General features: G+C 38.6%; 1 protein-coding gene across 1 annotated transcript; it reads right to left on the bottom strand.

The window, feature by feature from the left end:
• Positions 1-1,781: 1,781 nt before the first annotated feature.
• LOC104596837 (U3 snoRNP-associated protein-like EMB2271) lies at positions 1,782-24,839 on the bottom strand. The gene is made up of 7 exons (XM_010258154.3): positions 24,216-24,839; positions 22,969-23,311; positions 21,725-21,949; positions 14,420-14,651; positions 13,923-14,098; positions 10,751-10,816; positions 1,782-2,215 (listed from the first exon to the last, which is right to left on the bottom strand). Exons 1-7 carry the CDS (start codon positions 24,641-24,643, stop codon positions 2,135-2,137), a joined length of 1,551 nt encoding a protein of 516 aa, XP_010256456.1. The 5' UTR covers positions 24,644-24,839; the 3' UTR covers positions 1,782-2,134.
• Between the last annotated feature and the right edge of the window lie 573 nt (positions 24,840-25,412).

Raw genomic sequence — 25,412 nt, 5'->3', positions numbered from 1 at the left:
TTACATTTTTTGCAAATTGTTGTTATTTTCTGTAATTTTTTGTTTTTTCTGAATTTTTTGCATTTTTTTGGTATTTTTCTACATTTTCTAAAATTTTCAAGTATTTTTCTGCATTTTTTACAATTTTCTGGTTTTTTTACCTATTTTTTATTTTTTTGCAAAAGTTCTAAATTTTTTGTAATTTTTTAATTTTTTTTTGTATTTTTTGTATTGTTCTATAATTTTTGGTATATTTTTGCATTTTCTGCATTTATCTACAATTTTTGCATTTTTTGGTACGAGTTGACGTGACTCATTTTTGTCACATGATAGTCTTGAGAAAGATTATGCTCTCAAAATTCATTATTTTGGGTATACAGCCATCGTGACCCATTTTTGTATTTATAATTGAGGGTAGATGGGTTAATATGGGTGAGGGTGGTTAAGGGTCAATATGGATGGGTCAAGTGGGTCAATATGGGTGGGTTAGGGTTAAGGTGGATTATGACCCTTTAACAAAGATTGATGATAGGTCATGGTGGGTCAGTGGGTCAATATGGGTGAATTGGTATTCAACCCTTACCCAACCCAACCCACACATTTGCACCCCTAGGCTTAAATATCCACGACCAAAAGTGATTGTACCTGCAATTCAACACAAGCCAAAGTTCTCTCTCCCTCCCCACCTACTTCTCCCATTTCCTCTTAAATCTCTTTGAACCCCCTTTGACCATTTCTACTGAAACTTGTGGAGTGTTTGAACACTACAAATTTTGGATATCAGGTGGTAGATTCTGAAATAGACGGAGCTGGGTTTTTGCTGGTTGTCCCTCAACAACCCCAAAAATCGCCATCAAAGTATTGTGTTGGAACTGTAGAGGGTTGGGGGTCCTATTACAGTTCGCGAGCTGGCCTAACTAGATCTCCCGCATACATAGACCTGATGTTATTTTTTTTATCAGAAACTAAGGCTAAGGAGTGAGGGTAAGGTAAATATAGTGAGGTGGTTGAGGCTGAAGGGCGGAGGGGTGGTTTAGTTTTGGCATGGAGAGAGGGACTAGATGTTGAAGTTTGATTTCCCTATACAAATTTAATAGCATCCATGGTGAAGGGGTACCCAAGGACAGAACAAGGTTTCTAAAAACGGACCGAACGAGGAACCATTCTGAGGTCCAGTTCTCGGGTCAAATAGTCCAATCATTTGGATCAAACGGATGGCCCACTCTGACAAAAAAATAAAAAATGGCCAAAACCATTTTTAGGTTGATGGTTCAACAGTTCTACCACCCAAGTAATCAGTTCACTGACCAAATCAACAGTTTTAGGGTGAAACTGACGACCAATATTCCCAGTATTTCCGGTCCAACCGCCTGATCTGGTCCAGTTTTTAAAAAACTTGGAGAGAGGCTTGATCGAATGTTGGCAGGTGAATGGATATTGTGCAGATTAAATGAGAAGAAAATTAGCATATCATAGTGAAATCGAAATACAATCAACGTTGGAACAACCATCATGACAACCCACCGGAACAATTTTTGAGAACAATTTACTTATCAAGTTGCTCAAATTCAAATCAATTTACATATCAAGTTCCATAAGACGGTTCACATTTTTTCCTACGCAAGTGAAGGAACATTAATCCTTCGTGAGGAATGCTGATTAACCCCATGGTTTTTACATAGCCTGAAACAGAACACAAGAGGTTCTTATCGTAAACTCATCCATGCATTTGCAGTGTGACATTTCGTTTCCATACCTGTCTGTCTCTTCACGCGTCTTGTTTTAAGGACAAAAAAGAAGACTTTGAATTGAAGGTCTAAATTTTTAGGTAGCGCTTCTTTGTATCACCGGATGAAGCGTCACTTACAGGTTACAACAAATAGCAATTGCAAAAGCAAACAAAGTGGCCCCATTTCATAATTAACGTTTTTCTTTCAGATTATAAAAAAAAAAAAGACCTCAGATTGATTTACCTAACAGGATCCTAACATCCCTATCTAGTATGAAAGGGGAAAAAAATAAAGATGCACTCATATGGCAATACAATTTTCTACCAGAGTTATATTTGATTGCGCAAAATTGAGGAATTCCTCGGATTGATTTCTCATCTCAGATCGATCAAAAATGGAGATCTTGAAAATTGAATTGACATATCTTATTCTGAGAGCTTGAGGGATTGCACAGCAACTCCATTCCGAGCAGCTGGAATACGTCCCCACCTTCCCAGACGTGGTTCCTGCAGCAAGATACATTCATAAATAAGAAATAAGCGAATAGATTATCATATGAAACTACAGTAATATCGTTAGGTTTGACAATACATAAGAGATGGAACTGTCTAGACATTTTGGTCTCATAGCACTTTGGCTTTTTCTCGTGTTTCAAGATTTTATCACCTATCCCTACTTTCGCACTAGGATTGCTACCCACAAGATACCACAGCCACACATCAGGAACATCTCCTATACTTGCATGTTATCATTCATGGGGAGATGTTCCCAATGTGTAGCTGTAGTGTCCTGTGGGAAGAGTTCCTGCAGGTAGCAGATCCAAAGAGGATTAATTCCACCCAAAATCACAATTGTTTTTCTAAAGTAACACATGTGAACATCTAGACTTGTGAATATCTTGCCAACTAAGGGGTGGGACAGTTGGTAGGTAGGTTCATTCCAGTATAGACGCAGATTCAATACCTGCAACCACCGGCTTTGAGGGTGGTTATTAATGTGGTGTGTCACCAAATACCAAAAAATAGACTTGTATCTTTAAAAGGCCTAATTGGAACCTCTCTCCTCACGTGTGTTTTATGCAGAGCAAGTTGTGAAGCTACCTTTCACTTACTAACCACAAGTCCACTAGTTTCTGGAATTTGGGAGTTCGTCTTTTCATTGATGTAGATGGAATCCCTCAATAAACTCGGAAGCCTCTTTCAAACATCATTTTTCACCCTACCTAAGAAAAGAGGTAGAATCTTGTAGAGGTAAACTAGAGCGAGAGTGGCACTTTCTATACATTGATGACATCTTTAGAGTGTGAAAATTCATCCTTTGTTCTTCTTTGGCTAGAACACATCACACTTCTTCATGAACTTGTCAAAATGAATTTTGATGGGAACTTGGACAATCCAAGGAACTCAGCCACAGGAGTTGTCTTCAACAACTGCTAAAAAACCATAGTGGCACTACTTTTTGGACCTATAGGACATTGTGACTCTAGAAGGGCTAAACTCATAGCCAATGTTCAATGCATATCAAATGTTAAGTATATCAGAAAAACAAATTTAAGAGACATCAAGATATACACGCCAAGGTAAGCATGGATATAAACGATAAATTAAGACACATATGGAAACGCTATAGATAATTCAATAAATGATAAAACTACATCAATATCATTAAATAAAAGGGCTAATGGGCTATATATGCATAAAAATCATATGCTTTAATGGTTTTTATAAAGAAACATATCATAATCAACATACAGGAACATAAAGGTACTATTTTGTATTTAATTAAACATTTATTTTTTATACAAAATACAAACCAAAGAATTATTGAATGAAACATTTTTTCTACAACTTTTAAACAATTATTTATATCTTATTCAAACAATCATTTTGCATTTTTATTCCAAAACTTACAACAAAAATAAAAAATAAATATGTAATAAAAATTCATTAAGTCAATGGATATGTTAAATCATTCATAAATTTTCAACAAAGTAAATATTTATGCTTAGATCACACCAGAAATTAGAAAATAAATAAATATTTTTTATTCTGAAGATTACAAAAAATATAAAATAAATATTTCACAAGAAATTTCAATAGATCTATGAATATGGTACACATCCATAGGTCTAAGGCATAGTAAATATTTATGGTTAACCACAAAAAAAATTAGAAAAAATAAACATTTCTTACAAAAAGTAGAATAAATATTTCACAAGAAATTTCAATAGATATATAGGTATGGTAAATCATAGAAAAAATGAAAAAGAAATAAATCCTTTTTATTCCGAACATTACAAAAAATTTAAAAAAAAATCAATATTTTACAAGAAATTTCAATAGATCTATGGATATGGTAGATCACCCATAGATCTATAGCATAATCATTCTTCATGGGCAGAGTGCACTAAAAATATAAATTTTTTTTATTTTTGTTATTTTATACTTTTTGAGTTTTCATAAAAATATACATAGATATAATTAGAGCACCAAAAAATGTAGGATTCACCACAAAGAGAGTAGATCAATGTATAATTGTATATAGAAACACTTCCAAGCATCTAAACCGGAAAAAAAAAAACAAACAAAACAAAATATTGCAACATATTATCAAAGAAATTGATAAAAAATCCTATTTTCGCAATTTTTGAAGAAAATCGAAAAAACTTCAAAAAACTTGAGTTTTGGAAGTTGTTTTTGGACTTTTTCTTTGAAGAACTTGCAATCTACGAATGTGTAGGGATGATCTGGTGAGTTTGGAAGAGGAAAAAGGCTTTCGGAGAGGGTTAAAACCCTTCTTTCTCAGAGGTTTTTAATTCATCTTCTGCCTACAGGTAACTCATATTGTATCACCCAATACACTACTGTACTGGTAGCATATCAGCCAATACAGCCACAAAACAGGCTGATACACCCTGGTATGATACAATCACGATACAGGGTCGACAAAAGAATTTTGTAACATTCCCCATTCCGGACCCGTAAAGATACAATACGTATCAGCCAATATAGGCTGATACATTGCAAAATTTTGAACCTTGCTCACAGCTGTCTTGCAAGGATTAAGACTAAGAAAACCCCTTTATTACAGAAACGTCATGGTGGAGGGGGACTCAAAGATTGTGGTGCATTGGGGTCTATAAGTATATGTGTTATGAGGGAAATATAACGTTGGCCAGTAAAATAAGAGCAACCTTCTGCTCTCCACAGATACTTCAACAACATTGCTTACACTTCAGCACAAGGGTTAAATAGTCCCCAGTTGAAATGTTTTCTTTTTTTCTGATAAATAAAAAGACAATCATTTTACCATTAAGCTAACATAGCAAATGAACACATGATACTAACTGGTTAAGGTAGCAAGGAATGGAGCCCATTAGAGCAATCAAATCCTTGAACTAATACTCTCTGTGTTTGTACAGGTTTCCCTACCTTTTCCTTCAAAACAAATACAGCCTAAGTTTACTCATGAAAGTAGGATTAGAATTTTTCGATTTCATGTTCTATTTAAACCCAGCCCATTGTCAGACATGGAAAAACTTTGGCTGTTGGGTGTATGTAATTACCATTCACCACTTAATGGGCATTTGGTAGCATGAAATCAGGTTGGTTCAGGCCTTGCACTGGATGTTGTTTCCACTACATCCATTACATATGTCCAATCTCAAGGGTGATTTTGAATTTTCAAATGGTGGTCTTCTGGCAATTAAACCACCTTATAAGGACACATGTAAAAGCAATGGTCAGAGCACATCTCTATGTTTACCCATGAGAAGAGGATAATTTATTCTTTTGATTTCTTTTTTTTTTGGAAGGTTAAGGTAATTTTATTGAAACAGAAAAACAGATACAACAGGGCCCTCACCGAAAGAGGGCAGCTGCTGGAATAGTTTTCCACACCAACCCTTTTCATCAGGATTAGCAGCCACCCAAGAGATCAGCTTACTCACAGCCCTTTGCACTAACTCACTTGTGCTTTTAAACTTGTTACAGAAGATTCTGTTGTTTCTTTCAGACCAGATGGACCAGAGAACAGCTGCTGGAATAGTTTTCCACACCAACTTTCCTTTCTTCTTAAGACCCCCCACCTTCCAATTGCACAAGTCTTTAACCATACTCGGCATAAACCAGCATATTCCCACAGCTTTCAGGAAGTGCTCCCATACCTAGAGGAGATAGGACAGTGAAGACAAAGATGATCTGTAGGTTCTGGCTGAGACCCACAAAGCCCACAAAAGATATCCAGAAGCTGAACACCTCTTCCTTCCAGATTAGATCTATAAAGGCACTTATCTAGAGCCATTGTGCAAACCAGAAAATTAGATTTTGAAGGACTGGTCGGATTCCAGATCTGACTGAGAGGGAAGCTTGTAGAACCTGCACTGCTAAACTTGAGGGCCAAAGATTTGACTAAAAAGCAGTCATCACCATTCCACTTCCAGCTCCACTCGCCCTCCAAGTTAGTATTTATCCACTGCCCCTGTAAGAGCTCCAACAACGCCACAACCTCATCCAATTCCCAGTCAAACAGGTTCCTCCTAAATTGAGGGGTCCAGGTCATACCATTTCAAAAACAGTGTAGGAGTCAGCCACCGAAGCATCATGACTAGCAGAACATTGTAACAGGAGGGGATGCCTCATCCAAGGGACCCTCCAAACACCAAGGGTCCTTCCAAAAATTAATTCTGTCACCTTTACCACCTTAAAGCTTACTCCTTCCAAAACAGTAGGCAGATTTTTCATTATGCCTTTCCACAAGGAGTAGCCCCAATTTGAAGGGGGATCACAAGACCTCCAATTACCCCACTCCACCCCAAACTTTGCAGCCGATAGATTTCTCCTCCATGCTGTTCTTTCTCAAGCAAATCTCCAGATCAATTTGCTGAGATGAGCAAAATTGAACAATTTCAGCTTCCTAATACCCAGTCCACCTTCCTCAATAGGGAGTCATACTTGGTCCCAATTGACTAGATGAATTTTCTTCTCTTCTTCCCAACCTTTCCACAGAAAATTCCACTGTAATTGTTCCGGTCTTTTTTCTATTTTAGTTGGGATGGGAAAGAGAGACAAAGTATGCCAGAAGGTTGGAGAGTGTGCTTTTAATTAGTGTCACTCTACCCCCAACCGAGATATTTGGCTTTCCAAGAAGAACATTTTCTACATCCTTTCTATGACTGGAACCCAAATAGCTGAAGACAAACATTTTTCCCCAAGAGGTCAGCCCAAGTATTTAACAGGGAGGAAGTCAATTTGGCAAGCCAACATCCTAGCACACTCCTCCAAATTAGACACTTGGCCCACCGGAATAATCAGACTTTTACCCAAATTTACTTTTAGCCCAGAGACAACTTCAAACCAGCTCAGAATCCCTACAAGGAACTCCAACTGATCAGGGGAGTCATCCACAAAACAAAGAGTATCATCAGCAAATTGAAGGATGTTCACCTTTTACTTCCCGGTAGCAAGGGCAAAGCCTTCCCAACAAACATAAAGAGCATCCCTCTTACTAAAACAGAGAAAGAATTTCCATGATACAGATGAACAATAGGGGAGAGAGAGGGTGTCCCTGTCTTAACCCCCTAGAACTTTCAAAGAAACCTACAAGCTGTCCATTTATCAGCACAGAAGATTTGGGGGAAGAGATGCATACTTCAATCCAATTCCTCCTCCACTTTTGATCAAAGTTCATTTTCTCAAGCACAAAATCCAAACACCTCCTATTTACATGATCATAAGCTTTCTCAATGTCCAGTTTGCACGCCAAACCAGGAATTGCCTCTCTCCTTCTAGAGTCAATAAGTTCAATAACTACAAGAACAGAATCTAGTGGTTTAGCTCTCTGCTTCCAATGTTATCTCCTTGACTGCCAACTTATTATACAAAGTTTTTGCCTGAGATCTTTTCAGCTTTAGAGCATCCGATAAAGGACCTAATTCTTCCACTCTATCAATATCTTCAATTACACTTAGATAGGCTCTTTTCTCATTTTCTGATGTCAAGCTATTTTCTAGCTTCCAAAGTTTTGTTTTGTCCTTGATTGCTCCCAACTTCTTCGCTAGGATAAAAGAGCTAGTTCCCTCCACATGGAAATCACACCAAACTGCCTTCAATAAAGGGACAAAATTGTCTTCTTCAAACCAAGCATTCTCAAATTTAAAACGAGCCTTTACTTTCTCCCGGTTTCCATAGATTAGTTGAATTGGAGTATGGTCTGAAACCGGCCTGGGAAGAGTAATCTGCCTGAAATCAGGGAAAATATCATCCCAATTAACAGGAACAAGAAATCTGTCCAGCCTTACCAAAGTAGGAGCATCCTGGTTATTAGTCCAGGTAATAATGGGGACCACAGAACAAAGCTATTAATAAAGTCTGCAAACAATCTTATAGACCTTGTTCTTCTGCCTCTGGAATTTTTTTCTTCCACCGATAATGTAGCGTTGAAATCACCAACTATAACCCACGGACAGGCGATAGAGCCTCTCAAATCTGCCAGTTCCTCCCAAAAGGCATTCCGCAGGCTTGAGTCTGTTGGACCATAAACATTCATTACTTGGACAATATTCCCATCGGCAAGCTCATCCGCATAGATTAAGAATTGGCCAGTTCTGTGGAACACAAATCAACAGACTGAAGGGTCCCACATAATCACCAAACCTCCAACAGTTCCAATAGTCGGTTTTTCTCCCCATCGAACCTGACCTTCTCCCCAAACACTACGAACAGTAGAAGCATCAAGCACTTCCATTTTGTTTCTTGCAACAAAACGATTTTTGAATTGGAATGCTTAAGAACATCACACACCACCAATCTTCTCCTACTTCTTACAACTTCTTCGAACCCCTCACTACTCCCTACCTTATCGTTCAATCCCCAAGTGAGTCTCATCATCTCTCTATTCTTTTTCGAAGGTCTCCCACCCCCCACCCCCCCTTTCTTGGCTGCTAATTTCCCTTTCTCCATAAGTATTTTTTTCTTAACCCCTTCCAAATAATTAATCATCTCCTCTTCCAACCCCTCCATTGCCACCCCTAAAAACTTCCCCAAGCCCAACAGCTTCAAAGAAACCCAGAAAGAGGAAGGACACATATTTGACTTACCTCCCTGATCCACCAAAGCAACAAAGTTCCCTTTTCTGTTCGCTAGCGGAATATTCTTGCCAGAGGGTAAGACAACTTCGGTCTTGGCCCCGAGAGAACAGGTGAGCTATTCTCTTGCTGGTTGTCAATGAGTTGCACTTCGTTGCCTACAACTGCAATAGGCGAAATCTCCAGCAGATCTTCCTGCAATCGCACCAAAGGGAGTTGCTAGATTTCCACCAACGAAGGTTCCTGAGCCGATGCCATCAATGAAAGGGGAGGGGGAGGGGACTAGACTAAGCCTCTATTGCAGTGGCCCTTTCCTCTGTCGCCAACATAGGAGTGGTAGACTCTTGAATTGGCCCAAGGCACAAGCCCTCGATTTGCTTTGAGAGTTGGTTGAGCCAAGCCAGACCCAAGTGGACCAAGTTGTTGATAACTGATCTACGCAAGAGAGTTCTGGGCTCACTGGCAGCTTTTTGATATTGTCCAGACCGCTGATCTAAAGCCGGGTTGGGTTTCTTCACTTGCATATCCTGGATCTAATTCAATGGATCCGGATTGGGTAAATATCCAGATCCTACCACCTACCGTGCCTCATTTAAATCATTCAGCAGAAATCCCGCCATGGGAGCCACTTGTAATTCACGAATGCAGTCCTTAATCAAAGCTTTCAACTCTTCGACACCTGATCTTCCCCCTAATAGGCCAAATTTGAAACTATGTCCCCACTCCTCGGTAACTCCCTGGCCTCTCATCCTGACCCTCCAAGCTCTTTAAGATCAAACAACCTTGAAGCCTTCTATCCATCCCCTCCTCGCCTCCTCCAACCACCGGCAAAAACGAATCCTTCAACAGGAACCTTTGAGACGATAGAAAGTTAGGTGAGACACTCCTCTAAGAGCCTTTGGAGAAGTGACTTTCCCCTTCGTCTTCTATTAATACTATTTCTGAGATGTCCGGACTGAAAACCCCTTGCTTCTGGAGTTCTCCACTCTCTAGCCTCCTGACCTCCATCAACTAAGTGAAGGCAAGATTTCAGGCCAAATCCAAACCGAGAAAAGGGCTTCACCAGTTGCAATCTCAATCTTCTCCAGTATAGCATTGCCCCCTCACACCTTCATTCAAACCCATTCGCACGTAGTAAGCTTAGATGGCAACTCATTTGTTTCAATAAAGCCACCACATAAATCTCTGATGGCCTTCATAACACTCGGATACCACATAAGTCGTAGGAAAGTCCTCGCTTCCACCCCTTGGAGCTCTGTGACAAGAATCAACTTGTCCTCAACCTTCTTCATCTCAATGTATTGTTCCCAAAATCAAGCCAGGCAGCATCCTCTGCAGCATTACTATAGGAAAAGTTAGGTCTCGTCCTCACATCGACCCTTGCCCTATTGTACCAGTTTTCCGCCTCCCACCTCTTCCCAACGAAAGATCTACAAAAGACACCCAGTCACCCCTGCAATACATTTGATGCACACAAGGGATGGATCACAAACACTCCTTCAGTTACAGGTGCTAGAAACTATTACGGAATAGTCCGACGAAGAATGGGCTTTTTCTAGTTCATGGGTTTTTTTATTTATTTTATCAATAACCACGATTTCATGGGCTATTTAAACACAAATTATATGCAAAGAATATATCTCATATATAGATTACCTGAGCACCTAAAATCACAAATTGAGTCTAGAGTTGACCAACTTTTCAATCAAAATCATGTATACTTAGTTTTCCGAACATATCTATCTACTCGGATTTATAACTCAGTTTGACATGTTTTTTGAGTTCTAATAATGGTGCAAACAGGTAGAACTTCAGAGGGTCATCACTTTGCATTGCATGACAGATTTCAAGATTGAACCGACATATTCAAAGTTTCAAGTATAACAGTGAAAAAAACTATAGGATAACTAAGACGACATATTTTCAAAATAAAAATAAGATAAGAACAAGATTTTACCTGCCCAACTCCAGCTAAAAGGAACCGTCCAGATTTTGAAAATGCTAGAGAATTTACAAATCCAACCTGTATTCAGAAAAGTTATGGAATCAGTGTAGATAATTTAAAGCCACATTAAAATACTTTCTCAAAAAAAAATGTTCATAATCATCCAAGCCTTATCACAATTATATGGGGTTGGCTACATGAATATTGTTGTGCCATTCTGTTCCCTGATGCCATATCTATTGTCTACCCCTACCCCGTCTAGGCTTTTAACTTGCAACAGATCACTTCTTATGGATGTTGTCAAAGGTCTTCTATGCACATGACCAAACCAGCTTTGTTTACTTTCTCTCATTTTATCACACCTATTGTAGCCAATGTTTTCAACCGGCAATTGATCCGGACAGTTGAACTGTCACCTAGCCCTATTTCTGGGTCCAGCTTTCTAAAACCCACCTTTTGACCAAAAATTGTTGACTTGGTCAAAAGTCAAATCCCATTCAACCCGGGTAGTTGAACCATCACCAGGTCATGGCTTACCAGTTACATGTATAATAAAACTTCCCGAGGCCATAACTTTGCATCAGGGGTGATCTTTTATTATTTTGGGTCACCTTTTGAGATCTGTGCATTCCAAGGAGCCCTTCCTCACCATTTTGCCAAAAAAAAACACCATTTTTTTAATCAATAAAAAAAACACCATTCAAATCCCAAATTTTAGCTTTTTATTCATAAAAAAGTTAAAACTGAAATAAAAAAATATAAGATAGACATAAAATAATACATATATTACATGTAAAATGTAATTATACATTATTTATTCTAATTCATCAAAAATATATTATTTATTCTATATAACATGTATTTATGTATATGCATGTATATAATATTACATGTGTACATGTATATATATAATATTATATATACATATATATACCTGTATTCATGTATATATGAATATATATACATATATTATATGTCTACATGTATAATATTATATATATATATATATGTATATATATAATGGCAGGTCACAGATTAGGGATGGCAATTTTCCCCATTTCCCCGATCCCCGTGGGGATCCACCCCAAATGGGGCAAGGATGGGGATGATTTCCCCCCCACGGGGACGGGGATGGGGAAATTTTCATCCCCATTAGCGGGGCCGGGGCAGGGACGGGGAGAGCACTCCCCGCCTCGCAAGGACCCCGATCCCCGTTTCGTGGGATCCCCACTAATATATATGTATATATGTATGCATACATTATATATGTAAATATGTACACATACATCTATATATTAATATTTTTTAAAATATGATTGAATATTTTCTAATATGAGTGTAAATGTTAATCTTTTTTTGATAATTTGTAAATGTTAATTATTTTATTTTTATTCTTTTTAAATAAAATAAAAAACAAAAACAAAATATTTAGCATTATAAAAAATCACGGGGAATGGAGACCCCCGTGGGGATGGGGATAACCTTGTCCCAGTAGCAGGGACGGAGACGGGAATGAGGATGGGGATTTTCGTGGGGACGGAGATGGGGAGAGGCTCCCCATCTCCGCCCCGTTGCCATTCCTATCACAGATTGATCAAAAAATGACATGTCACAGTCTGACCCGTCTAGTTGAACCATTGATCCACGACCCAGAGGCAAAAGAGGTTAGCCTCTAAGTTGGTTTTAAACCCCCCTCCCCCACACACACATGCACGTTTCCATCACACAAAAACACAATACACACATGCAACTACTTTATAGAGATCTAGACCTTTGGTAGGGATGGCAATGGGGAGGGTTCGGAAGGGTTTTGCAAATTCTAGACCCTACCCGCCTCCCTAAACCACCCAACCTGTACCCTCCCCAAAAGCCATAGTGGGTAATTTTCAGAATCCCAAACCCTCCCTGAACATGAATTTGGGCCCATCTTCAAAGCATCTTGAATCAGCTAATTGAAGAGACTCCACCCTCTTCTCTATTCATTCCATCCTTGACTTTCTACCTCTTTCACTTGTTCATCCTCTTGAATATGCTACTTGGTCCTGCACCAACGAGGACGTCATTCAATCTTGAAAAGACCTTGGTAACATGAATCAACTGACCATAGTTTGAACCCTTCACATTTTTTGGGTTCAGAGGAATTTTAATTTTGGTCCTATCCTCTCTTCCCATATCTTCTTTTCTTCTCCTGGCCTCTTTCTTCCCAATCTCCCAACTATTACTTCTTTATAATTTTCCGCCTTATATAATTCACCAATGCTCCACACGATTGTCATCAATTACTAGCTTCACCTCTTTAACCATATTTGAAAATTCTTTTGGATAGCTGTGCAAACATTTTGAATTTTACTTTTTTCTGTGTAAATAAAATAAACTAATGTTGTAGTCATTTTATCACATAAGAGGGCTAAAACTTTCAATTGTAGACACAGGTTCCATAGATGACCCTGTGGATTGGCTTCAACCAGGGTTGCATATTTGGATCTTGATATCCAGTTTCTATTATTTTGGGATGGGGGATGGGGTTGAGCCCATTCTGGGCAACCTTCACAAGGCTTAATCTTTTCTTATATTTGATAGGAAATGGTAACCTTTGCAAGGTTTAATCTTGAAGTGACAAAAAACCTCAAAACAGCCAGATTGAATGCTTTTAGAACCACATCAACCCATGACTTGACAAAATATCACCAACAAAGGATCTCCTTTTCTCAACAGTTAAAGAAATAATGTTCCTTTATGAACAGTCTATATAACAACGCAAGCATCTTCAATGTTTTGAAGCTTATTTAATGCCTTCATATTTTTCAACCAGAAAGAATTTTACAAACCTTGGGTATTTTTCATGTTATGTTCTGAATTTCCTACACATTCTTGTTCTTATTTTCTGAAACCAACAGCTTTTTTTCTTTTTTTGCAATCTCTGTAAGTTTTTTTTCAAATACTACTGAAGTCCTCTTAATTATTATTTGAAATAGATTATTTAAGTGTTGGTCTAAATCTGAAACTGAAGACCTGGGAGTTTGAAATTATAGATCAAATACTGAGAATGATGAACCAGACCACTCTTTGTAAAAGCTTCTGTCCACACATTGATAGAAGGTTACCAGAACCAGAAAATAATTGGCGCATACCTATGCATGATAGAGGCATATCAAAAGAGCTACCTAGTTAGAGTGTAGCTTACCAGTGGGAGATCATATAAAGGTCGAATGCTTTTGGTATCACTTTCAAGAGCCCAAAGACGGACCATACCATTACCAGCTCCTGATGCAGCAAGATCACTACCTCTGCAAACAGTTACTGAGCTGACCCATGAGTTTGCCAATGAAGAACTACTATCAGGCAAAAAGCGGCCATTTTCTGTGGGTCAGAGTCACAAACATCTAATCAGAATGGTGAAGACCAAGGTGCAGAAAATAGTTTAAGAATATTACAGCAATTACATGCACATGTAAGAAGAAAAAATAACGAAGCTTGGAAATTGGAATTTATGATTATATATCTCCTTTTTGACAGAAAAAAGTCAATTATCAATGAAGTGAAACTTTCTAAAAACAGCCACCAAATAATGACATCAAGAAAGAATAGCAAAAATTAATCAAAGCAACCTAAATCCCAATCACACTATTTCATATATTATTTTACTGTATCCAGAAGTAAAATAAGAAAATAAAAGTTTACCCAATATATTTCCATTTGAAGTTCTTCCATCATCCTTTTTAGCCATCTTGTCATGATGAGCCAATGTAGAATGTGCATTTTTTACTATGTATGCAGGCTTCTTCCGCAGTACGCTCCAAAGTTCAATACTACCATCATCTGACCCTGATAAGAATTCATCATTGCTAATGAAACAGCAGCACTCTAAAGATGATGCGGGAGCACGGAAAACTAATTGTGATTCCTCTGGGACCTAAAATTTTGGAATTAAAAAGGTAACATGAATCAATGCACCAACTATGACCAGGAAAGAGATATACATATGAAGTGTGCTTGCAGTAAAGATATAAAAGACGCAATGAATAACATCTGTGCATGCACACATATACAAAGACATGCACAGAGCAGGCAAGCACATACAAACATGAGCATCCATATTTAAAGATTGGATGGAAAACCAATAAAGGAGAAGACTTAAACGAAAAAACTGATTAACTATGATTAAAAATAACAAAAAAGCATAACTTGTGCATCATACAGGTGGCAGGTTAGCAGTTCAGTCATCCAAGGGAAATGGATCAACCCATGATATGCAATAGTTCAATAATAAAACTTAGGGTAAAATATAAAAACCTCCCCTATGGTTTCATTTTCACAAAAACCCCCTTGTAGTATTGAAAAAACCTGCAGTTGCCTCCCTTTTTTTATTGTTATGAACAAAAAAATGTTGGTCTAATGCATTAGTTTTTCTTAGTTGGTACGACTGTTCTAGCTGTTCTTATCCATCTTACCCTTACATCTATCAATTTACATGAAATTTTACTAAAAATACCTCCAAAAGAATTTTTTACTTTTAATTAAAGAAGATCTCCAAGTTATATAGAAAAGAATAAAGTAATTTTGCTCTATAAAAACATTAGGCCTAGTGAAGATTAGAAGGGCAAATCTGGTATTTTAAATTATATTGAAAGATTCCCTAACAAGTTGTAAGGGTAATTTCGTAACTTTGAAGTCTTCATTACTGAAACAAAGATGGAAGGAGTATGAATTGATCGATAAAGTTGTACTATTATATCTGGTGATCCACAATGCAGCTTAGTTGTATGAATTGATCGATAAAGTTGTTAAGGAAATAAGAGAAGAACATGTGGTGCAAGTAGTTACTGATAACCACTCTACTTATATTGCTATAGATGATCTTTTGAAGATAAAGAAGAATAACTTATTTTGGACTCCTTGCACTGCTCATTGTTAGACCTCATGTTAGAGGACATTTGAGGATTAAAGTCTACAAAGAGTTGTATTGCCAAGGCAAGACAGGTGACAACCTTTATTTACAAGCGTCCTCTTCTCCTTGCTTATATGAGGGAGAAAGCAAATGGAAGGGGTCTTGTTAGATGTATGTTACAAGGTTTGCCACTTTCAAGGAGTCATTGCGTTCTTTATTTGTTAGTGATGTATGGAATAAAAGTAAATGGGCAAACAAACCAAAAGGCTTAAGAGTCTCAAGTACTATTCTTTCTATTACATTTTGGAAAAATGTAAGGATTGCCCTTTTAGCTTTCCAACCAATTATGGAGGTCTTACGGATGATTGATAGTGATGAAAACCTGCAATGGGGTACTTTTACTATGCAATGGAATGGACAAAAGAAAAGATAAAAGAATTTTTGGTGGGAAAGAAAGAGAATACTCAAAAATAAAAAGAAAGAGAAAATAAGCCCATTCTAGAAATCTTTTAAGAGCAATGGAATAATATGATGCAACATCCTTTGCACATTGCCTCGAGGTCGAGGTGTTGAGGGAGAGGATTGCCTCTGTAGGTGTTGAATGCAGTCGAAGGGGTGATGACTCTTCCAATGAGAGCATTGGGTCTATGAGGCCAAGGGAAGTTGAGGAGTCCTTGGGGTCCCCTGAGGTTGTCGAGGGCGAGGGGTAATGGTGGGGTGTCTTCCCCGCTCTGGTTTGGATTGTATTCTTGGCCTTGAGCAAGTAAAGGCCCAGGCCAAGAAGTACTTCATCCCTCAAACCTACAGGCTTAGGATCCCCGATACCGATGATCGGTCGTGGATGCCGGAGGAGGGGGAAATCAGTGTCTACCAACATTACTTAGAGTTTGGCTTTAGGTTTCCCCTCCATCCCCTTATCCCTGAGCTACTGAGGTGGTATGCCATCTCGATCAATTAGCTGACCCCAAATGCCCTCGGCTCTGAGACGTGGTGCTGACCCATAAAATTTTCTATGCCATGTTTGTGCCAAGGCCACACCCTTATGAGGCGGGCATTTATTACTTCCAAGATTGGTGCGACCAAGCTGTTGACAACCCTATATCGGTGCACCATTGGAAGAGCAAGTTCTTTTGTCTCCTGTCCCGAGGGTTGGTCATTCAAGTTAGACTGGGGGAGTTGAACTTAACCATGGAGAATCCCACTCCTTACCTTCGGGATGATGAAGTTGAGGTGTTTACCCACATCCGAGTGTCGGGGATGATTGAGGCCAAACCCCTAGTGGAGGAAGAGTTACCACTAGTTTTTGCTGGTCTTAGCCTTGCCAACCTCGGTAGGAGAATTCTTGTTGTCAGCTTTCCTTTTCCTTTATGTGAGTGCTAATGTTTGCTTTGTTTTCTTGTAGAGATGTTGCTCGACACCAAGAAAATGTTGCTAGAGAAGGAAAAGTCCAAGAAGAGGATGTCGGGTGACGGCCCTTCATAGAGATAGGCACCACGGGAGGTGGTGCCAGCCGAGAGGACACCTTGGCTGCTAGTCCCAGCCGACGTTGGGGGCGACCGAGGGTGACCAGCGTCGATTCTCAATCCAACCCTCTTTTATAAAACTAAAGTTGAAGATGAAGCATTAATTGGGAAATTTGAGATGGGCTTTATGGATTGTATTGAGAGGATTGTGAGTAACATTAAAATTCAAGATAAGATCTCTCATCAATTGGAAGAATATAAGCATGCCCGTGGTGCATTTTCTAAGGAAATGGAAATTAGACAATGGGAAACAAAACAACCAAGTAAAATCTATCTCTATAATCTTATGGTCAATTCATTAATATTTTTATATTGTTATTTTAAATTTGTATTCTCTAATTTTATATTTTCTCTATTTTGTAATTTGTACTTTGTAGTTGATTAGTGGCATACCATTAGGTGTATTGCATTACGCATATTAGATCTCATGTGTCTATGAACGTAACTAGAGCACCTTTAAGCATGTAAGTAATTTTATTATTAATTAGTGGATTTATAGTATCTAGTATCAATATTGTCGACATTTTCCTCTTTGTCTCCTAGTTCTGGAAACGTATCAAGGCAGCCACCTTATGAACTCTCTGGGAGGAAAGGAATGAAAGAGTCTTCTTAGAGAAGGAAAGAAGCTTGCATGAAGTGAAGGGTTGTACTCTAACAAGAGCAATACATTGGCTGAAAACCTTGGGTATATTTGCTGATTTCTCTTTTGATGACCTGTGGAGGAATTGGTCAGTAATAGCTAATACTTCTACCAAGAAGAATAGAAGATTGTTAGAATGAAATCCGCCTCCAGGTGTCATTAAGTTAAATTTTAATGGCCACAGCCATGGTAACCCTGGGCCTTCAGGTATAGGGGGTGTTTTGAGGAATAATTATAGCAACATCATCTCCTTATTCTCAGGACCAATGGGAGTGGGGGACTCTACAAGGGCAGAAATACTACCTAGTGTACGAGAGATCCATAGTGTCAACCAACTTGGGGTGGAACATCTCCTAGTTGAAGGGGACTCCCAGGTGGTAATAGGGTGGCTTCTAAACCCGAATGCTACCATTTGGGGCTACAAAGACTTCCTCAAAAAAGTAAAGTGGTTAACCAGTAATATGAGAGTTGAGGTTAAATGGGTAAGAAGGCCGGCTAATACTATGGCTGATTCTTTGGCCAAACAGGGGGTTTCCAGGGATAGTGTATATACTATGGCTGATTCTATATTCAATAAGTCTAAATCCTTCCGTCAATCAAAACCCGCTAAGTGCGAGTCCTTGGCAAGTAAAATTGGGATAGCGTCTAAATTATGTTCCTCTTATGTATCTTTGCTTCGAACAGTGCTGATATCTAGTTCTCTATCTTGAATATCCTGAACTTGTGTCTCCCTTCGTATTTCCCCTGGACCATTGTCGACTACATCTAGGTCCACCTTAGAGATTGAGGCAAGTCTCACCACTATTTCTTCTTGGGGCCAACAAGAAGGCACTAGAGGGTTCTTCAAACAATATCTGCATTCCTATTAGCTAATCGTTCCACAAATTGTAAGTTTTAGTGGATGAGGCACTTCCGATGCTACTTTCGTCATTCCAAACTTCATCTTGCCTTGGGTCTTCCCAATCATCTTCTTCCTCAAAGTCTTCACACTCGGGCCTATTAAATCTCGGGTTCAGCTTGTCTAGGATTGTGGAGTTCGCTTTCACAACCGGCTTCCATTTCCAATTGCTCTTCAACTGGGCGCTTCCAAAACCAGCATTGTTGAATGCTTTCAAAGGGGTCTTGACAGGGTTTTTTGCGATCGCTGCAACAGAGGAGGTTGCAAGGGTCAATTTGGATGATGATAGACCCCAACAATCATCCCAAGCCTTTGGGCCGGCTTGCTCACATGCATTTTTAAGTGGTCACATGACCTGTTTAGATTACAAGTTGGTGTTGGGTTGTCTAGTTCAACCGATTTAACCCCTTGGTCAAGTTTTAGTGCTCTTTCAAACTTTTTCCTTTATTGTCGCCCCCTCCAGCTGCCACTTCAACATAGGACCTTTTAGTAGCCCCTTGATCAGAGATGGATGGCCCAGATTCTAGTCCCTCTTTAGAATTCTGGCCATCCTCTTTTGATTCTACAGTCAGCACATTTGCCTTCTCTTTGTAAAAATGGTCAGACTTCTCCTTCATGCTTTCCCCTTCCTTTACCTTTGCCACATCATCGTCTTCTACCTCCTGCAAGCTTTTCCAGAGTCTCTCCTCCACCGATGATAGCAACCTGACTACCTCATACATTTCACCTAGTTCTGACCTCACCATTATCAGTATTGACTCTATTTTAACTCCTCCCAATTTCATCAAAGCCGCACTGAGATTGGATAAGTCCAATTCTTCCATGACTCCTCTGTACAGAGCTGCAATTTTCTTAAAGTTTGCAAGGGACCAAAGATGAAATGGGAGCCCTAGCACTTTGAGGCGGAAAATTTCTGTCTGATCTACACAATTTGCATTCGGACACCACTGACTAATCACCATTACTCCTTCAGAAGTCCGAATAGGAAATGCATGTATTTCTTCCACCAGATTGTCTACTTCTAGTTCCATAAGCACCTTATCTTCTTGAAACGATCAAAGATTGAAGTGTCCTCCCACTTTCAGCTTTCGTATAATCTCCTTTGCAACACAGCCCCAACTACCTACTCTTTTGTATGCAAGTATCACATTTTTACACCAGTTCTGGTAGGTTTGATCTTCACTCCCTGCAACATCCTTTTCACCATCTGGATGTGGTTGCTTTTCCGGTGCTTGGTTGGGTTGGATATCTCTTGGTTTTTTTCAATTCTCCATAAAAAGTTCTGCAACTCCCTTATGAACAGCATCCACCCCTTACTCTGTTTTCCCATGGGGATACAAATCAATTGTCTCTTACCTTCGCCGAACCATTCTGAGACTGTTGCGAACCAGCCCTTCCTCTTGAAACGAAGTTCAGCTACGAATACCTTTCCGTTGATTTTGATTGAGTTCTTCTAGGCCTGTGATTTCCTCGAAACTAAAGCTATGTCCAGGAAGCCTTTCAGCCAAGCTGCTACCTCCTTTTGGAGATACACTGTGGCTCTTTTTTTCTTCTCTTATCTTCAGGAACACCAGAGACCTTTTTTCTCACTTCTTCTAGTTTGTATAGCTTTGCTTCAAACAAAACTTCCTTTCTCAACCTTCCCACTACTTCAAACTCGCCCTCCGTCCTTTTCTCCAGCCCTGGCTCCAACACCAGTTCCAAGCTTTGGGGAATCACTAGGGAAAAGACAGTCCTTGCCCTTTTAAACCACCTATCCCCCCTCTTTCTATTCAATTGCAGGAAAGCCATGTGCCAATCCACTATAGAACCTGCTCCATGCTCGTTAAATTAAAAATGGATTTAAACTCTTGCACCAGAAAGCCCATCAGAAGTGATTAGCACTCTTATGCACATCATCTTGAGCCTAGTACAGTAACACGCATTTTTTTCCAAACAAAGGCGGCTAAAGATTTCAGAAATTTTCTCATAACTTCCAGATCACCCACAGAAATCCTAGCTTAGCTCAGTCCTCATTTTCAAGAGAATCAGACTCTACGGTTCCCGAGAAGGATCTCTCATGATTTCCATTTCAGAAAGAACTCTTTCCAGATCTTATTGTTGCCATCAACTTTTGAAAGCCTACACTTACAGAACCTTCATTATCGTCCTACACCCAGATAGCTGGGACCAACATTGCATAATGGCCATTTAACAATTTTGAAAACAAATAGAAATAAAAAATACAAAAGTTATACAAATTTTCTACAAAATTTTTGGAACATCTCTAATATTATATACTCATCCTATTAAACAAAAATTAAGTATAATAAATAAGAAGTGTTTTATTAATGACAAAAATGGAATACAAAATTTTAAACTAACCCAAAAATGAAATGGCCAATTTATCAAAAAAATAAAAATGAAATGGCTTTCCCATCCAAGTGGCAAGTCAACAGTTCAATTGTCCAGGCTAAAGGATAAAACCATGATGTCATAATTAAATTAAAAATTAAAAATAATGGTAATACAAAAAAAAATTGTAGAATTATACAAAAAAACTTGATAGAAAAAATTTGTTTGCATCCTAATATTAAACATTCATCATATTAAACAAAAAAGAAAGTGGACAATGCTTTGAACATGAAAAACCTTAAAAAGAAATAGCATCTACCATTTCAGTTTTTCCTTTTTATTTATCAGTAACTGATCAGAGAACTTTATCACAAATAAAAAAGAAAGAGATCAGCAACTGATAAGAGAACTTTAGTACAATAAAGAAAGAGCTAGAAAATATGCCGGATAGAGAAAAGGACAGGCGAGGATGGCTAGCCAATCCAAAACAATATAGCCAAGAAAAATAATTGCAAGAGACTAGCACAACAATAGATCAAAAAGACCCTTCTACTCGGAAGGTTCAAGACCACTTTTCATTGAGAAAGACAAACAGATATAAATTATTCTGCCTAACTATACTTTTTTCCTTCTGTCTTGCTGCACTTGATTAGATTAGAAACTTTTTGCATCCAAAACCTCTCAGTGAAAGAGAATTGCTCACCTTCCAGAGGCGCATACTCCGATCACGACCAACTGTCAATAGACGCTCTTTCCGTAGGCAATCAATTGTTAATACCTCACTTTGGTGACCAAATAATGTATCCATATAAGCTCTATCTTCTGCATTCCATAGCTTGATTGTTCGATCAAAAGAACCAGAAAAGAGTTGTGGAGTCCCCTGCCTAAAAGCCAAACATGATATCGGGCCTCTATGACCAGGAAATGCCTGTAAAATAACAATTCTATCCACTATCATATGAAATCCTTAAAGCAACAAAGGTATGGAACACGTTTAGATAACGAGTTCAACTATGGTATCAGGAAGGTATGGTACCTGAAAAGCTGATAACCAAGTCAACCGGTATCATCCAATTCGCAAACAACCCAATCATATTCATTCAAATTCACATTGGCTTTTAATTAGTTAAAGTTTTTCAGGTACTACCTTTCTGGTACCATAAAAATTCTCAGATAATTAGGCACATATAGACAATAAGAGGTAAATAGGGGCCAACACTTGGTGCAATGCTAAAATCTCAGGTTGGCAAGTGTGTTAACATGGGTTCAAGTCTGACAGCACCCACTTTATGCAAAAAAAAAAAAAGAAAAAAGAGTCAAAGGTTAAGACCATATCTAGTCTACCCCTCCCAAGGCCCCAGACAACTGTGACCAACATTGGGCAATGCCCTTTTTTAATGATAAGAGTAATTAGGACAACTCTAAGCTACACATGGAGACAATGTATAAGGATGGTCCACTAGTGTTGAACCAGTACATGTTGCACAGAGTACAAGGACCAAGAGCTGAAAGATATACTCTAAGAGCTTTTCACTGGAAAAAGTAAGCCAAATGGGATGATCAGATCTTTAAAATGAATCATGTCTTACTATTTCCAATCAAAATCTAAAAAAAAAAACATTGTGTCATCAGGAGAAAAGAAAGACAAAGCACATATATTGAACAGCAATGATTGTCTGTGCAACAAGAGATCCCTTGGAGCTACATTAAACAGTGCAGCCTAACTCTCTGTAAAAGCCCAAAAACTACTTGACATTGTTCAGTCAGACATTCTTATGATCTACTACCACCAGGAATTACCCAAAATGAACCCCAATGTTATAGCAGAAAAGACACAGTGGTTACATGAATAATCAAGTATGCAAAATATAAGACTCAAAATTTGCAAACTTTGTTATCCCTGTAATATTTAATTATCCACACCATAGTAAACAAAGAAAAAAGTACCTGAATATGCTCTCGTGTACGGGTGTCCCATAAATGAACATGACGGTCTAAGCCTCCACTTGCCAAATACCGACCATCAGAGCTAACAGCTAATGTCAAAACATGTTTACTCCACTTCATAGATGGACTTTGGGGGTCCCGTGCACCATGTGAGTTCAGTATTTCCTTGTTAGGCCATGTGTACTTTTGATTTTTTCCACTTTCAACATCCCAATGAATAATAGTTCCATCTTTGGAAGCTGAAAACCCCTTGACATCATCATCAGATAAGGCTACAGTAGTAACAGATTGTCGATGCCTCACTATAACTCGAAAGTCATCAACATTTGTCGGTTTTTGTACCCTAGAATATTCACAATGAAGTATATTAACAAATAAGGATACAAGTATTCAATTTATAACATGTCTCTAAGCATAGAATATGATATTTATCATGGCAAGAACAAAATGTGATACTTTCAAAAACATGTAAAATTAAAGAAACTATGTTGCACTTCTACTGTGTTATAGGGAACTATGCCACTACCATGTTTATAAGGTTACTCTGTATCAAGAAAACCAGACAGATTAAGGTGATTCCAGTCACTGGAGAATATCAGGGCACTATCATGTTTATAGGGTTACAACGCATCAAGAAAACAAGACTAGGTGAGGTGATTCCAGTCAATGGAGAAATTTAATTCATTTCCATAGTTAAACCATGGACCAAGCTGCAGAGATGATTAGCAAACGCCAGCCTGATTGTAACTCTACAAAATTCCATCCATTGAAGCCAACAAATGGATATTTTTGCCATCAATATTGCAGTCAGTGAATTACTACCTGATTGTAACTCTTCATCCTACAGCAGAAGAAAACTAGACGCTCAAGTCTAGCATTTACACATATTCAGTTGCGAAACTGGCAAACCAGACCAAATGAGACCATCAATAAAAATTGCCAGCTATGAGTTCAAGAAAAAAGAAAAGGAAAAGCTAAACAAGGCAATCATTCTTCTGATTGATGCAGGTCATTAGAGAGTTCATATTCAGCAAGTAGTTTCTAGTTGCCTAGCTAGCTATTGGAACCAGACGCCATTTAAACAATCTAAACTCAACCCAAACTACTTTTATGTTCAATTTGCCCACGTTCAGCTCTGACTAGGCATCAAATTAAATAAAAATTTTTTTGGTCAGTTCAAATTGAATTGAATTTCGGAAACTTAATCAAGCAAAGACGAGTTAAACGAGAAGCACATTTTACTCTACCTAGAAGCAATAAACCTACGAACACGACCACTCTCCTCGAGCTGCTCCTGTTGCAGCAACTCCGCAACCAAAGAATCACGCTTGCCGCTCTTGGCATCTTCATCCGACTCTTCACCCTCCTCCTCTTCCTGCTCTCGTTTCGCAATCTCCCGAATCTTCTCCAAGTACGCCTTGGCGACTCTCTGCCGCTTCTCGTCAGCAGTTTCTGTTGCAAATTCGTCCTCCTCTTCTTCTCCTCCATCAGCTAAACCTTCTCCTTCCTCGTCGCTTTCGTCGCTCTCAATGATGTCATTATCTTCTTCGTCAACCTTCCGTCTCCGCTTGGTTTCTTGATCGAAGAAAGGATCTTCGTCTACCGAAAACCGAGTCTTCCTCGTTCTGGTTCCACTGGGAAACGAATGTTTCTTCTTGCGGGTTCTGTTCTTCATGCTCGAGAGGAAGTACAGAAGTAGAGAACGTGAGTGACTAAGAATGGAGTTTCGGTGAAGAGATTAGGGTTCTATTTGTCTCAGGGTTTAGGGTTTTTCGAAGACGAAGAGTCGAAGAGGGAGCTCTGTAGTGAGCTTTGAGTAAATGCAGTGTATTAACACCATACAAAGCCACGGAGGCGGCGAAGGCCGAACCGAAGGGGAGAGAGGGAAAGAGTAGGGCTTTCGACAGAGCCAATCGGTTCCGAGTTTTTACCGACCCGATATTATAGAACCGATTCACCGAACCAATTAAATCGGATATGGGTCTACATTGGTTGTCACCTTGTCGGTTGTCCTTATAATTGGGTCCCTTATGGGTGGACTAGATCACGGGCCGGGCCGAATTTACTTAAGGCTGTTTGGTAACCCACTTTTCAAATCACTTATTATGGGTGGGAATGTTTAGTAAGTTACTTTTCCCGGTGCTTATATTAACACAAATGACAATTTTAGCCTTCACTTCACTTATACATATATTCAATGCTTTTTACATGTTATATTATACATTTCAATTAAGAGCCCACGTGGACCCATACGTGAATCACCATGTAGACTCAATTAATAACAACAACAACAACAACAATAATAATAATAATAATAATAATAATAATAATAACAATAATAATAATAATAATAAATACATAAATAAATAAATAATCATAATCATAATAAATAATAGTTATAAATAATAATAACTAATATTAACAAATAATGAATAATATTGATA

This window comes from Nelumbo nucifera, chromosome 5, assembly GCF_055504915.1.
Source record: "Nelumbo nucifera cultivar China Antique chromosome 5, China Antique-T2T, whole genome shotgun sequence".
NCBI lineage: Eukaryota > Viridiplantae > Streptophyta > Magnoliopsida > Proteales > Nelumbonaceae > Nelumbo > Nelumbo nucifera.
Note: the sequence above shows the minus strand (reverse complement) of the source record. Positions and strands in the feature narration are given on the sequence as shown.

Excerpts from the sequence above, each read along its gene's own strand:
- LOC104596837 (XM_010258154.3), bottom strand. The coding sequence starts at position 24,643 with ATGAAGAACAGAACCCGCAAGAAGAAACATTCGTTTCCCAGTGGAACC. Across the intron at positions 21,950-22,968 it reads GTACACGAGAGCATATTCAG|GCATTTCCTGGTCATAGAGG; the intron begins GTACTTTTTTCT and ends GTTATTTTACAG. Across the intron at positions 14,099-14,419 it reads TTCAAATGGAAATATATTGG|AAAATGGCCGCTTTTTGCCT; the intron begins GTAAACTTTTAT and ends TCTGACCCACAG.